The sequence below is a fragment of the Symphalangus syndactylus genome, chromosome 1, assembly GCF_028878055.3.
Source record: "Symphalangus syndactylus isolate Jambi chromosome 1, NHGRI_mSymSyn1-v2.1_pri, whole genome shotgun sequence".
Taxonomy (NCBI): domain Eukaryota; kingdom Metazoa; phylum Chordata; class Mammalia; order Primates; family Hylobatidae; genus Symphalangus; species Symphalangus syndactylus.
Window position 1 is genome coordinate 127,989,312 of NC_072423.2, and position 15,244 is coordinate 128,004,555.

Sequence of the window (15,244 nt, forward strand, 5' to 3'; positions counted from 1 at the left end):
GCGGGAGCAGACAGCTCTTAGCCGTTTGGGGGATGGAGGCCTTCCCGGGTCCCCAAGAGTGCAGAGATGTTTCCGTCTGCAGCTGCAGCTTCGTAGCTGCAGCCACGCCCAGCTCCTGCTTGGCTCCATGGATCGTGGCACTGCCCCGGGCACAGCTCTACCTCAGGGCCCTTCCCTGTCCACCCCTCCGTGCCCAAGCACACTACTCCCCCACCAGCGGGTGACTCGGCCCAGTCCCATCGTGGCGGGCTTCAGGGACTGTCCACCTCCTTCCTGCTGCACTCTTTCCACAGCAGCAGCGGGCAAGAGCAGCGACGCGGGGCCAGGGTCAGCAGCGTCAGAGGCTCCGGGCCTGGGAGTGGGTCCTGCCTGGCCCCGTGAGGCTGGGGACAGCACAGTCAGCTGCCTCGGGGACATGGGGCACAGGGGTCCTCTCCACCGCCACTACTGGCCCTGCAGCTGCTCCCACTGCCACTACCCACGACCTCCTTCCGCCACAGCCAGCGTGATGGCAGCAGCTGCTCCCGGCCACAAAGAGGCGATGCTGCCAGCATTGTGACTTTTAGAAAGGGAAACCAAAAAAAAGGAAGGAAAGAAAGAAATAGAAGGATCTTGAGAGTTCACAGTACACTCTATTTGAAAAGCCAGATGGCTACAGACATTTCTAAGACGTGGGACTTTCTCCTAGACCTTCTTACTCCATAATTGTATACATACATGCACATATATGTGTGTGCATGTGTATATGTCCAGATATAATATTTAACATTTAATAAGCATTTATTTTTAAAAATAGTTTCAGACTTTCAGAAAAGTTACGAGAATAAAAGTTTAAAAAAAGAGCATTTGTGGCCAGGAGCACTGGCTCATGCCTGTAATCCCAGCACTTTGGGAGGCTGAGGAGGGCAGATCACCTGAGATCAGGAGTTTGAGACCAGCCTGACCAACATGGAGAAACCCCATCTCTACTAAAAATACAAAATTAGCCAGGTGTGGTGGTGCATGCTTGTAGTCCCAGCTACTCGGGAGGCTGAAGCAGGAGAATCGCTTGAACCCGGGAGGCAGAAGTTGCGGTGAGCCGAGATCGCGCCATTGCACTCCAGCCTGGGCAACAAGAGCAAGACTTCGTCTCAAAAAAAAAAAAAAGAGCATTTGTGTATTCATCTGTGTCAACATTTTACTCTACTTGCTTCATCACTTATGCATAGGCTTGTTTCTTCTCTCTCTCTCTCTCTGTCTGTGTGTATGTGTGTGTGTGTGTGTTTTCTAAATCATTGGAGGACTGCATACATCATGGCCTTTACCTTTAAATACTTCGTTGTATGTTTCATAACAATATGGAGAAGTATTCTCTCTCGTAACCACAGTAAATTTAACATTGATTCAGAACTTTAGCAATAGGATTAATATTTTTCCTATGATAGGCTATCTCCCTTCAGAGTCTGTCATGTACCTGTTTCCTTTTTTCCTCCCACTCCCTAGCCTTCTGCTGTTTACCCTCATTCTCTCTACTTGTTTTTGCTCTTTTGTTTTGAGGTCTTTTGGTTTATAATTATAATTATTTGGATATTCCTGAAGCTTAAAACACATACACTTAGAGGTAAAGAATTTACCAGATCCTGCTTTGGAAGAAGTCTCTAGTTCCTTAGATTTTCCAAAAAAGCACTGGCACTGTTGAGTCTTTGACCTTCCTCTCGAATAATAAATTTTATGAATATGTTTCTGAAGGTTTACCAACTTTTTTTCTTTTCTCTCTTTTTCTACTCTGGTTTATAGTTTGAAAAAGTACCAGAAGGTCCTATCCCTCCATCTACACCAAAGTTTGCATATGGAAAGGTCACTCTGGAAAAGGTAAGAAAAAAAATAACAGAAACTTTGAAAGTGAGAGATGGGAGTGAGAAAGTGGAATTTAGTAGCAGTGAGTGAAAGTGCTGTGCTGGAGGAATTGGTTCGTTATTTTTCTGCGAATTTATTTTCTGCGAGCCTAATGGGGTAAACGATGTTTCTGGGAAAATGGGGAGAGAGAGGTGAGAAGATACTCATGCTTGTTGACAGGATGAGCAGATGGGACATGGGTGGGAGTAGTAGGCATTCTTCGATCATTTGGGTCATCTTGGTTCCTTTATCAGTGGTTTAAACAGTGTCAAGTGCCTTTGTGGAAATAACATGCCACCTCATTGTTATGGCTGTCAAGGCTCTTTGTCGTAATTTACCTTTTTTTAGGAGTTCCCCAAAATCACAGGCATTTTGATAGATCTCTGCCCTAAATTATATACTTCCCTCCATCTCAAAGTCATGTCCTAATTTTTAATGGTCTGTGGTTTATATGTTAAATGGGGACACTGGGGGAAAAGCTCGAAATCAATCATAAATAGGAGTTAAGGGCAATGTATTCTAGGAAAAGCGAAAAAGAAGAGAGGTTTTATTTAATAGTCAGAGGAGTGACATAGCCAAAGTCAATTTGTTTTGACCATCTGTGTCTTCAGGTTTTCCCCTTTTATAATCCCTAACCCCTACATGTATTAACTCAAAAGAAAAAAAAAAAAAAGGACCGTTACCTATTTCTTAAGAATCTCGATATCCTAAAATAGTATCATAAGTTTTTATCTTCAAGCAAAATGCCAAACATGATTATGTAATTTTTCCATCCAAGAAGCCCTTTGACATGGTTGGTTGGTTGAGTTCTTATAACATTTTCCACCTAGTGTCAAATACATGCACTACATTCTACAAAGAATGTGGTCTTTCTGTCTGATAGGGATCTTTCTTTAGATTAATCAGACTTCAGTCACTCTCATAAAGGGAGCACCTTCTGCTTGTTCATTGCCACAGCTACTTAAGGAAAACCTTGGTTTGTTTGTTTCAGAGCTGTGACAAATCTATTTTTATGCAACAGAAAATAGCTCCAAATGTTCAAAACAACAACATTGCTAAAACAAAGCTAGCTTAGTACCAAAAGCACATTCTGTTTACCCTGAAGGAAAATTGTGTGAGCAGAAATGACTTTTTTATTTTTAAATAAATACATACAATTGAAGATAGCAAATTAGCATATAACTGAATTAAGTTTATGTAGAACACAGTTATATAGAAAATAAGTTTTTACCGTGAGTTGAATTTCTTAGTGTTCAGGCGGGAAAACACCCATATGAGTAGCTGGCTTGATGAAATTGTAAATCAGATTTTTTTCCTTGATGCTGCACATCAGCAAGGTAACCATGGGAAGTGTTTATGAAACTCCTAACTGGGCTGGGCATGGTGGCTCACACCTGTAATCCCAGCACTTTGGGAGGCCAAGGCGGGAGGATCACCTGAGGTCAGGAGTTCAAGACCAGCCTGGCCAACATGGTGAAACGCTGTCTCTACTAAAAATACAAAAATTAGCCAGGCATGGTGACACATGCCTGCTCAGGAGGCTGAGGCAGGAGAATCACTTGAACCTGGGAGGAGGAGGTTGCAGTGAGCGAAGATTACGCCACTGCACTCCAGCCTACCAGCCTGTGTGACAGAGTGAGACTCTTTCAAAAAAAAAAAAAAAAAATCCTAACCAGTATTATAGTCATGGAAAATCCTGGGGTTTGGAGCCAAATCTAACTACAAATCCTGGCTCTGTCATTACTCAAGTGGATTTCTGTGAGTCTCCACAACACAGGGACAGTAGTGCCTGCCTCACAGGGTAGCTGTGAGTATTCAGTGAGCTAGTGCATGTAAAACGCTATATCTCATCTGGAGCGTGTAGACAGGCAATGACTGGTAGCTGTTATTATCATTGTTGTTATTGCATCAGAATAAGTATCCTGGGTTGCAAGAATACACAATCCTTTGCATTGAATATAATAAATACTTATCAGGCGTCTACTATGTTCCGGGCATTGGGGCTGAGTATGGAACATATCTTATCCTTAAGGAGCTGACAGTCTGGTGAGGAAGACAAAGATGAGCAACTGAAAAGTGATACAGGCATGGAAGATCTGCCACACACAAGTTCAGAGGAGGGTGAAGTAACTAGGAAGTATTAAATATTAAGGTGATATAATAATAGTGTGTCTAATCTTAGTTGAATGTAATTGGCCTCTGGTTACTACTTTTACTTCTTAGTTGTTTCACTCAGGGGTGTTCAGAGAGGGTTTATAAGGAGGCAGCATCTGAGCCTTGGTTTTCATTCATTTTAAGAGCCTTTTATAGGTCTCTGCGCAGGTTTAGCTTCTGAATAGGTATGTTTGAAACCTTTTTAAGACTACTGTCATTCATAGTTTTCATCAGGAGTTAGGGAGTAGATGGAGAGGACTGAAGGAGACTGGGAAGCAATACTGAGTGGAATTTGAATGATTTAGGTTTATTTAGGGGTTTGGTCAAACCCACTGATGTCTTTGATAATCAGGAAATGATACTACTCTCTAACCTGATGACCAGTGAGGGGTGCAGTGTGTGAATGCTGCTTTTGTTTCTTTTCAGTTAAAGACAGTGGGAGCAGCTCTGGACATTCTGTGTCCCTCTGGGCCCATCAAAAGCCTTTATCCCTTGACATTTATCCAGGTGAAACAGGTAGGCCTTCAAAGGTAATGCCTCGCCTTTTTTCTACTTGCAAAAGTGTGCTTTCTGCACTGCCTTGCGGTGCCCATTCTGAATTCAGGGGCCAAAATGTTAAGCAAATGCATCAGATCCCAGGTAAATGAACCATGAATTTCCAGGCCCTGTTTAGCCTGAAGTGCTGCACAGTGGGCTGATCATGCCTATATTTTTTGCCCCACTTCTTCTCACTCATACAGGAGGTAGCCCAACCTGCTTCAACATAATTCTGTACAAGTTATAAATTGAGTTCACTGACCAATCTAATTAATCTTTATTACTAGGCATCAGTGGAAGATCACTGCTTTAATACTCAAAACAGACAGTTTAATTATTTGTCTGTTCTTAGCTCCATGGCATAAGGACTGTGTTTTTTGGTAGACTAGGTTCTTTGAGATTCTTTTTCCTGCTTTTGAAGAGAACAGAGCACATCTTTTTTTTTTTTTTCAGTGTTTGTATATGTGTGTGTTTGATCTCCAGACACTGCCTCATCTTTATTTTTTTAAAGTTTTTCCCAGCATTTTGTTTTGAAAAATTTTAAATCCAAAAAAAGTTGCAAGAATAGTACAATAAACACCCATATGCTTTTTACCTAGATTCACCAATTGTTAACAGTGCTTTAATTGCCTTTTTCTGTCTGTGTGTATGTAGTCAAGTGCTTTTCTTTTTCTAACCATTTGAGTTGTCAGCACCATGTCACTCCACATTTAAATACTACAGCATACATCTTTTAAGAAAAAGAACATTATCCTGCAGGACCACAATACAATGATCACACGTAAGAAATTTAATATTGATGCAATCCTATTATCTAATATAAATTCTATAGTCAAGTGTCCCTGGTCATTGCAATAACATCCTTTACAGCTTAATCTTTTCTCAATCCAGTTTCCAATCCATAATCACACATTGCCTTTGATTATATTCTCCTTAGTCTTCTTCTGTCTGAAACTGTTCCTAAGTCTGTCCCTCATGACATGGACATTTTTGAAAAGGTCGGGGTGTTTGTAGACTTTGCCTCACTAATTAGATTCAGTAAAACATTTTGGACATGAACACAACAAAGGTGATATGTCCTTCTCAGGGAATGATAGCAGGATGCCCATGAGACCAGCTTGTCCCTTCACTGCAATGTTAAGCTTCATCACTTAGGATCTCAGCCCCATGTTTTGAAATGGAAGGTTATCCACATCCTCCTGTCTGATTTTCTGTGGCGACCACCTTCTGGAAGGAGTCTGAACAGTAAGGCAAAATAATAAGAGCATATCTAATCTTAGTTTAGTGAAGTTTGCTGTCAGTTGCTATTTTTACACCTGTGATTTTATTCCAACAATTCTATTTTGCAGTAAACTGAATAATTAAGTCCCCCCACCACACACACATTCACTGTTTCATGAACGTTGTATAGGGTACTCTGCAGTCCTAGCACCCACAGCTATAAATGGAACTTACCTGCACTTAGCAGGGCTGTTGAGCACTTTAGACAATGATCCCAGAGCACGTGTAGCCTGGGGAGGGAGTTCCAGGTTACTATATGAACACGTGCAGCCATTGTTCTTTCTCAGACCCCTTCTGCTTTCTGATCTTTGGCCAAGGTAGTGCTCTCCGATTGGGTGGGGCTTACTGGGTCCTCGATATTTCAGATCTGGGGCAAGTCCACAGAATATCTATTTACAGCAAAAAACCCCAAAGGGCACAGACTTCAGGGAGTGGGGCTCAGCCTACTGTCTCTGCAGGGATCCCCCTGAGCCTCAGCCACACCTGCCTGGGGAGCATCACAGCTTCTACCCCTCCTTCTGGAAGCCCTTGACAAAGCTTTCCTCAGCCCTTGAGGAAACTTACCACTTTAGCTAGTTTTCAAAATAAGTAAATAAATGAACCAGAAGGAGATGGAGATGTGGAGTCTGGGCGGGAGGTGTTCTTGCGCTAGAAGGTTTGTGTGGTCTTAATAGCATTTCTTGTGCTCAGCTCATTCCTGCAACGCAGGAAGGTGGATTAGTGCTCTCCTCAGCTCCTCCCAGTCACCTTTCCACTTGCCTAAGGTTTACTTTCTTTCTTTCTGGGCCCTAGAAGTAGGGAACCTTTTCTCTGTTCCATGCTGGATCTCTATTTGCATTCTGTTCCATAACTGAGGATTTTGTCCCAGCTCAGCCCTGCTAATAATGTCCACAGCAGGAAGTAAATAAGCAAAGTCAATAACTATAATTCTGTGGATTATTATGTCAATAACTATAATCCATGAATAATTCCGTTACTGCTGAGGCTGATTGTTTGAGACTTTCCTTTTGGACCAGGGATGTCAGCATCTAAAAATATTTTCTGACTTAGTGGTCAGTTACAATCTAGTCTCTTAACTATTTCTTTCCCCCATTCCTCCATTTAAAACAGTTCTGATGGACTTTGTTGTTAGTATTATTATTATTAGAGATGGGGTCTTGCTATGTTGCCCAGACTAGCCTCAAACTCCTGGGCTCAAGAGATCCTCCCAGTTCAGCCTCCCAAGTAGCTGAAACTACAAGTGCATGCCACTGCACCCAGCTCATTGCCTTTTGTTTTGTATGTTAAAGCAGATTTAGCCCAAGAACCTGGAGACAGTTTTGATGAGCAGAACTTCATCTCTTGGCTTTGCTGTTTACCTTGTTTTTTTGTTGGTTTTACTTAGTTTTGTATTTGGAGCTAACATCCATAACTTTTGCTATGTATGATATAATCCCCTGTATGACCCTGGGCAAGTGACTTAACCCATTCAGGGTCCAGGTTCCTCTTATGGGAAAGGGATGCTTGATAAGACACTGTTCGTGGTTCCTTGCAGTTTACTATTATGATAGATATTTGATGACCTAAAACTTTAAGCCAGTTTCCTTTTTCAAATTTAATTTTTTCTGGAGGTGGAGGAAGATTTTCATTCCTTATGGTTTGCAAAACATCGCTTTCATACATGTCTAGGGTAACAAAGTTCTCTGAATGGCAATAGTGATGTATTTTTCTTAAATCCTTTTCTAACCAGCATTATGGGTTTGTGCTGTACCGGACAACACTTCCTCAAGATTGCAGCAACCCAGCACCTCTCTCCTCACCACTCAATGGAGTCCACGATCGAGCATATGTTGCTGTAGATGGGGTAAGAATCGTCTCTGAACTGTGCGTTTTGTCCCAGTGAGGGTGGGGATGAGCAGCCTGCACTTGTTAACACAGCATTTGGGGTCTTTGCTCACCTCTTCGACCTCAGGCTCTACCCATCATCTTTTTTTTTTTTTTTTTTTGAGACAGGGTTTTGCTCTGTTGCCCAGCCTGGAGTGCAGTGGTGCGATCACAGCTCACTGCAGCCCCAACCTCCCAGGCTCAAGTGATCCTCCTACCTCAGCCTCCCAAGTAGCTGAGACTACAGGAGTGCACCACCATGCCTGGCTAATGTTTTGATTTTTTTGTAGAGACAGGGTCCCACTATGTTGCCCAGGCTGGTCTTGAACTCCTGAGCTCAAGTGATCCTCCTGCCTCAGGCTACCAAATTGCTGGGATTACAGGCATAAGCCACCACGCTGGGCTCCACCCCTCTTCTTGGTGACCCTTAGCTGTGCCTCTTGCTTGCTGTGAGGCCTCATGCATGTGCCATTTGCTGAAATCCACCCTACCCACCGTCTTAACCCAGAGGGCTGTGCTTGATGCCCCACCCTCTCAGAAGCCTTCTGGGTCTCCCCAACCAAAGCCGCCCTTCTCTGACTGATGTTGCCTGTGCCTTCTTTGCTCCTTAAGGGTGGGGTCTATTTCCAATTCAATTTTGTACCTGCCACTGTACAAAGTTTGTTGAACTTCGTGCCTTTATCCTACATGAGAAATTATATTCTGAAGGACTGCTCGTGACAACTATTACTGAAATGCACAAAGAACCGTGTTTCATAACAAAAGCAGATGCATTTCAGGACTTCCAGTCCTCTCACCAAAATGGTCACAGGAAGGAACACAGGAAAAGATTTTCCTCACCAAAAAAATTTGTTCAGAAGATTTTAAAATATTTCCCATTCTCTTGTAATCAACAGCTTTCATTTCAGTGGGAGCAGATTACTAAGACATTCTGCTCTATTGATGGTGACTGTTTCTTCTAACTTGGGTCTTGTCTTAGTGAATTATGATCATTGTAAGGTCAATTTTTAAAGTCTAACCTTTTAAAAAGTTAGGAATATGTTGCTGATAAAATACCTGTTGTTTTTCCTCATTCTGTTATATCATCTTCGTGGTTAATGCATCATGTCAAGTATTTTGAGGTGAGAATACTCCACCTAACTCTCAGATTTTATCTCGTTTATCTGATTTTGTCTTATCTCTCCATGTTGTTCAGAAGCAATTTTTTGTGAGTGACTTTTGTGCTGTGAGAACACAAAGCAGCTCCTCTAGTAAGAATCCTCCCCTGGAATTTTGCCTCCCTCCTCTTTCCACTAAAAGTAGATGGCAGTAAAACATTCCAGGGCAAAGGAAACCAGCTTAGACCATTCCGTGCTCTGAGCTGTGTCTGGCAGTTTTCCTGTTTAGGAAGCAGTGATTGGGGGAGCTTTTTGACCTGGCCAGTAACTTGGGCTAAGATGCTATCAAAGCATTTCTTTCCAAGTCTGGAGACACTTCAAGGCAAGAAAATGAGTGCTAAATTAACTGAGCATGCTGCCTCTCCTTGCTGACCTTCTTACCCTCAATTCAACTGTCATTTGGTCTTGAACCCCACAGATCCCCCAGGGAGTCCTTGAGCGAAACAATGTGATCACTCTGAACATAACAGGGAAAGCTGGAGCCACTCTGGACCTTCTGGTAGAGAACATGGGACGTGTGAACTATGGCGCATATATCAACGATTTTAAGGTAGGACAAACCACACTGTCAAGACTAAGGTTCAAGGGGTGACAACTTAGAAGTTGAAGCCAAGTACAGTGGCTCACACCTGTAGTCTCAGCACTTTGGGAAGCCAAGGCAGGAGGATCACTTAAGGCCAGGAGTTCAAGACCAGCCTGGGTAAAATAGTGAGACCTCTACAAAAAATTAAAAACTTAGCCAGGTGTGGTGACATGCACCTGTGGTCTCAGCTACTCAGGAGGCTGAGGCAGGAGGATTGCTTGAGCCGAGAAGTTGGAGATTAAAATTACCTGTGATCATGCCACTGCACTCTAGTCTGGGTGACAAAGTGAGACTTTGTCTCAAAAAAAAAGAAGTAGTTGAGCTATTTTGAAGAGCTGTTTTCCTCTGTAGGTGATGAGAAAGTTGAGCTTTGCAAACAGAACCTTTCCCCTGTGTTTGAGTTTGGTCATCCTATAGAAAGAAACAGAAAGAGGAAGCCCCTCCACCATGCTCTTCCTCTGCTTTAAAAGACCACCAAGCTCACTGAAGGCACTCCTTTGCCAGTAAAGCCAGCTGAGCCTCTGTTCTGCCCTGTTTTATGGGTTTGGATGGTTAGTCCGTGGCAAACTCTTCACTTGTAGGAAGCCTCTTCCCTTGAGGCACTGGCTCTCACCTCTGTTGATTACTCCTGTGTCCAGATGTGTAGCCCATAAGTTTTTCTAACACATATCTTTAGAGCATTAATCAGCAAGCATTTGTTAAGCTCCCACTCTGCGAGATGCCCCACTAGGTGCTTTGGGGAATGCACAGGTGTCAAGAGACAGGCTTCTCTCAGGGAGCTCAACCTCCGTGAGAGGAGAGAATGCCTCATCAAGGGAACGATGGCATCACCCAGGCTAGGACAGGACAGGTGTCTGGGGCTGTTTCCTGACCCTCTTGAGATCAGGCAATTACATCTTAGGGAACTTAGGGAATAGCTGTGTGCAGGCCACCTTTGCCTCCAGAATATATGTCTCTCTCATAGTTCTTGTGCTCAGGGTGGACTTCGTGGCCTCCTGCCGGGCTCTCACAGGCCACACTGACCCATGGGAGTGACTCGACTCTGTTGTGTAGTCTCTGGGTCCCCAGTACCTGTCAAAGAGCCTGACGTACAGCCACCTGGTTAATATTTATCAAATTATTATTATTATTATTTTTTTTTTTTTTTTTTGAGACAGAGTCTCACTCTGTCGCCCAGGCTGGAGTGCAGTGGCGCAATCTCGGCTCACTGCAAGCTCCGCCTCCCAGGTTCACGCCATTCTCCTGCCTCAGCCTCTCCAAGTAGCTGGGACTACAGGCGCCCGCCACCATGCCCGGCTAATTTTTTTTTTTTTTTTTTTTTTTGTATTTTTAGTAGAGACAGGGTTTCACCATGGTCTCGATCTCCTGACCTCGTGATCCGCCCGCCTCGGCCTCCCAAAGTGCTGGGATTACAAGCGTGAGCCACCGCGCCCAACCTATTTATCAAATTATTAAATGGGCAATCGAGACTAGGTATCTGGGATTCCACTGGGAATGGGGAGGTTCCCCACATACAAGCCAGGGAAGGGGAAGTTAGCTGAGCCTTGACAGCCCAGCCCTGGCCTGTGTGGAACAAATAGAGCAGCTTCTGAGTTCAGGTCTGAGGTTTGCCATTGTCATCATTACCTTCCTATCCTCTTAAGGTATCACAGTATTCTCATGTATGTTATCTCACTTGGCCCTCATAACAGGTGAGTGACTCGGGTGTGGTCCTCCCTGTGACAACGGCTGAGGTGCTCAAGGCCAGTATTTGCTCCTGGCTGCATCCATCGTGCCTGCTCCATCCGCAGTGGGATGACTATTCCTTTGTATCCCCCACTCAGTCATTCCTTCTGTCCCCAGATTCCATCTTGAGACAGGATCTCGCTGTCACCCAGCCTGGAGTGCAGTGGCACAATCTCGGCTTACTGCAACCTCTGTCTCCTGGGCTCAAGCAATCCTCCCTTCTCAGCCTCCCAAGTAGTTGGGACTATAGGTGCACGCCACCACGCTAGGCCAATTTCTTTATGTTTTGTAGAGACTGGATCCCTTTTTGTTTTGAGACGGAGTGTCGCTCTGACACCCAGGCTGGAGTGCAGTGGCGCGATCTCAGCTCACTGCAACCTCCACCTCCCAGGTTCAAGGGATTCTCATGCTTCAGCCTCCTGAGTATCTGGGATTACAGACACCTGCCACCACACCCAGCTAATTTTTGTATTCTTAGCAAAGGTGGAGTTTCACCATGTTGGCCAGGTTGGTCTTGAACTCCTAACCTCAAGTGATCTGCCTGCCTTGGCCTCTCAAAGTGCTGGGATTACAGGCATGAGCCACCGCGCCTGGCCCATCTTTCTTGGTGCCCATCTTTCTCTATTCTAGCAGTGGCTCTCAGCCAAACTCTGAAAATTTGGGAATTTGGGATCAATCGCTCTAGCAGCTCAATGCCCTTTCTGTAGAAGCAGAAACTCTGGACCTTTTATAGAGACATCATGACCTGCAAAGGAGAAAGCTATAGTTTGGGGAATATATCTCTTCCCAAGGATTTGTAATTCAACCTCCAGTTAGATCTGTGTTACTTCGATGTACACATATTTTGAGATTCATTTCCTGTTGGTGTTTTGTATCCCAGTTTGCTTTTCCCGTTTCCCTGGAATGCAGAGACATGTGAAGCCTTTTTCCTTCCCTCCCCAGCTCACTGTGCTCTGTTTCTGCTTTGCAGGGTTTGGTTTCTAACCTGACCCTCAGTTCCAATATCCTCACGGACTGGAAGATCTTTCCACTGGACACTGAGGATGCAGTGCGCAGCCACCTGGGGGGCTGGGGACACCGTGACAGTGGCCACCATGATGAAGCCTGGGCCCACAGCTCATCCAACTACACGCTCCCGTCCTTTTATGTGGGGAACTTCTCCATTCCCAGTGGGATCCCAGACTTGCCCCAGGACACCTTTATCCAGTTTCCTGGATGGACCAAGGTACGTGTCTTCATGGGAAGGGTTTGAATTCCGGCCTAAACTTTTGGTTGTTAGTGTCTGAGAAAGAATCACAAAGAGCCGTTAGTGAGATATCGTGTGATGGCTTTGAGTGTGGCGTTTCGGACATTCTTCAGGAGGCGGATTGTGGCAGATCTTCAGGGATTCAGTGGCCAGCTCGGAGGTGCTGCCATCTGCCCCCTTGTCATTGGCTTCCTGTAGTGAATGACTCCATCCTGCCTCCTCCAAGAAGAATCATGACCCCTTTTGATACTGATTATAGGGGTGCTTTCTCTTTATCTTGAGGACAGTCCAGTCTGGACAAAGGGGTGGATCCCTCTGGGAGAGTCTGTCTGGTTTTCATTTATGCCAAGCCCAGTGCTCCCAGAATATCCCCACCTGCATCCAGCCCCACACCCCTGGGGCTCCTGCCATGATCTGTCTGCTCCTCCACTCTTCCTCATCCATTTCACTTCCCAGTCACTCTCCCTTGTTGTTTGAAGACATTGGCATATCTTCCTTCACCACCTTCTCCTCTCCCTCATGTCCTGTTTTCATCCTAGATCACCTTACCATCACTCATTCAACACACTTCTCATTCTGTGGCCACTATGTGCCCAAGGTGTGTGCCAGGCACTAAGGATACACTCATAAATAAAATCATGGTCCTTTCCCTCATGGAACTTTCAGTCTAGTGGGGGAGGCAGACTCATATTAAAAAGTAAAACCATAGCTGTGATGGATGCTAAGAAGGGCTATGGGGTTGATAATAATTGGGGTATTTGGCCTTGTCAGGGAGGTCAGGGAAGCCTTCCCTAAGACAGTGATGCTTGTCAGAGATATGAAGGATGAGTAAGAATTAGCATGGCAAGAAGGGAAGAAAGCATGTTTCTGGGAGAGGGAACAGCATGTGCAAAGGCCATGGGGTTGGAGGGGAAAATGTCAAGTGTGGAAAGTAGATAGAGACTAGATTGGGACAGGCCTTACAGGCCACGTTAAAGTTTTGTCTTTGTGTTGAGAGCCATTGAAGCAGGAGAGTGACATGATAAGACTGTGATCTGACAAGCTCCTCTGACCCCATTGTGCAGAATGGTTTGGGTAAGGACACCTGTGGATTCGAGGAAACCATCTAGGAGGCTGGACCATAGTCTCATTGAGAAACTGGGATGGTGGTATCTAAGATGGAGATGACATCAACTATTTGAGAGATGTTTGAAGTTGGATCAATAAATTGTGACAATGGCTTGGACAGGAGGGTTTGGGGAGAGGGATATGTCTCGGATGACTCAGGTCTCAAGCTTGCAGCTGGGCAGAATGGTACCATTTGCTTCAGAAGGGGACTTGGGCTTAGAGAGGGGGGTCATGAGTCTGAATTTAGACCAATTGTGTTTGAAAAGCTGCCTTAGTCTATTTCGGCTGCTATAAAAAATACCATAAGCTGGGTGGCTTATAAACAATAGGCATTTATTTCTCACAGTTCTGGAGGCTAGGAAGTCTTCAAGATCAGGGCACCACTAGATTTGCTCTCTGGTAAGAGTCTACTTCATCATAGACAGCACCCTCTATGTCCTTACATGGCTGAAGGGGCAAAGGAGCTCTCTTGGGTCTCTTTTATAAGGACACTAATTTCATTCATGAGGGCTCCACCTTCATGACCTAATCACCTCCCAGAGTGGGCCCCGCCTCCTAACCCATCACCATGGGGGCTAGAATTTTAACAGATGAGTTTTGGATGGACACAAACATTCAGACCATAACAGAGGCCTTGGAGAATGGCTGGGAAAGACAGTATTGGAGGAGGGTTGTTGGATCTATAGGCTGGGAATTCAGGGCAGGGATCTGGGCCAGGAATGTATGTAGAAGATCATTGTTGTATAGATGATTGTTGAAAACATGGGCTGGATGAGGTCCCTCAAGGAGAGAGGATGCAGAGGGAAGAAAAGAGGACCTAAAGCTGATCTTTGAGGGACAAAAACATGATGAAGAGTGAAGAGGAGAGACCAAACAAGTAGGAAGAAAACCAGCATTTATGCTGCTAAGAGGACAAATAAGATAAAGACAGAAGCACTTCGGTGGTTTTAGAAGCAGGGAGGCCCTTGGGAATCAATAAGCCTTGTTCCAGTGGAGTGAAGCATCTCCCAGCCAGATTGCATTCTATAGAGAAGAGCAGGGTGAGGAATATCAACAGGAATACTTGAATATAAACATTCTTTTTGAGAAATTTAACTCTGAAGAAGAGGAGAAAATTATGTTAATAGCTGGAGGAGGAGAAGGCAAAAGATGTACATGGTGTGTGTTTAATAAAATGCCCTTTTATTTATTTATGTATTGCTTGTTTAAAATTTATTGAAACGTATTTTCATTATTCTGTTTGAAATATTTTCTTTTTTTTTTTTGAGATGGACTCTGTCACTCAGGCTGGAGTGCAGTGGTGTGATCTCTGCTCACTGCAACCTCCGCCTCCCAGGCTCAAGCGATTCTCCTGCCTCAGCCTCCAGAGTAGCGGGGACTACAGGCACACACACCACCACTCCTGGCTAATTTTTTTTTTAATTTTTATTGGAGACAGGGTTTCATCATGTTGGCCAGGCTGATCTCGGACTCCTGACCTCAAATGATTCACCCACCTTGGCCTCGAAAAGTGCTAGGATTACAAGCGTGAGCCACCGCAGCCAGCCTATTAGAAATGTTTTCTACTTTCCCATATGATTTCTTCTTTGAACCATAGATTATTAAAAAGTATGTTTTACTGGGCGTGGTGGCTCATGCCTGTAAATCCCAGCACTTTGGGAGGCCACGGTGGGTGGATCACCTGAGGCCAGGAGTTCAAGACCAGCCTGGCCAACA

The 15,244-nt window shown here is 44.6% G+C and overlaps 1 protein-coding gene across 3 annotated transcripts in view; it reads left to right on the forward strand.

The window, feature by feature from the left end:
* The window catches only part of GLB1 (galactosidase beta 1), a 126,636-nt gene that overhangs the window by 92,261 nt on the left and 19,131 nt on the right, over window positions 1-15,244 (forward strand). For all 3 annotated transcript variants that reach the window (XM_055284677.2, XM_063612620.1, XM_055284679.2), the window contains 5 exons: window positions 1,777-1,851; window positions 4,456-4,545; window positions 7,577-7,690; window positions 9,286-9,417; window positions 12,146-12,400. In XM_055284677.2, coding sequence (XP_055140652.2) covers window positions 1,777-1,851; window positions 4,456-4,545; window positions 7,577-7,690; window positions 9,286-9,417; window positions 12,146-12,400 — 666 coding nt within the window. The remainder of the gene's footprint in view (window positions 1-1,776; window positions 1,852-4,455; window positions 4,546-7,576; window positions 7,691-9,285; window positions 9,418-12,145; window positions 12,401-15,244) is intronic.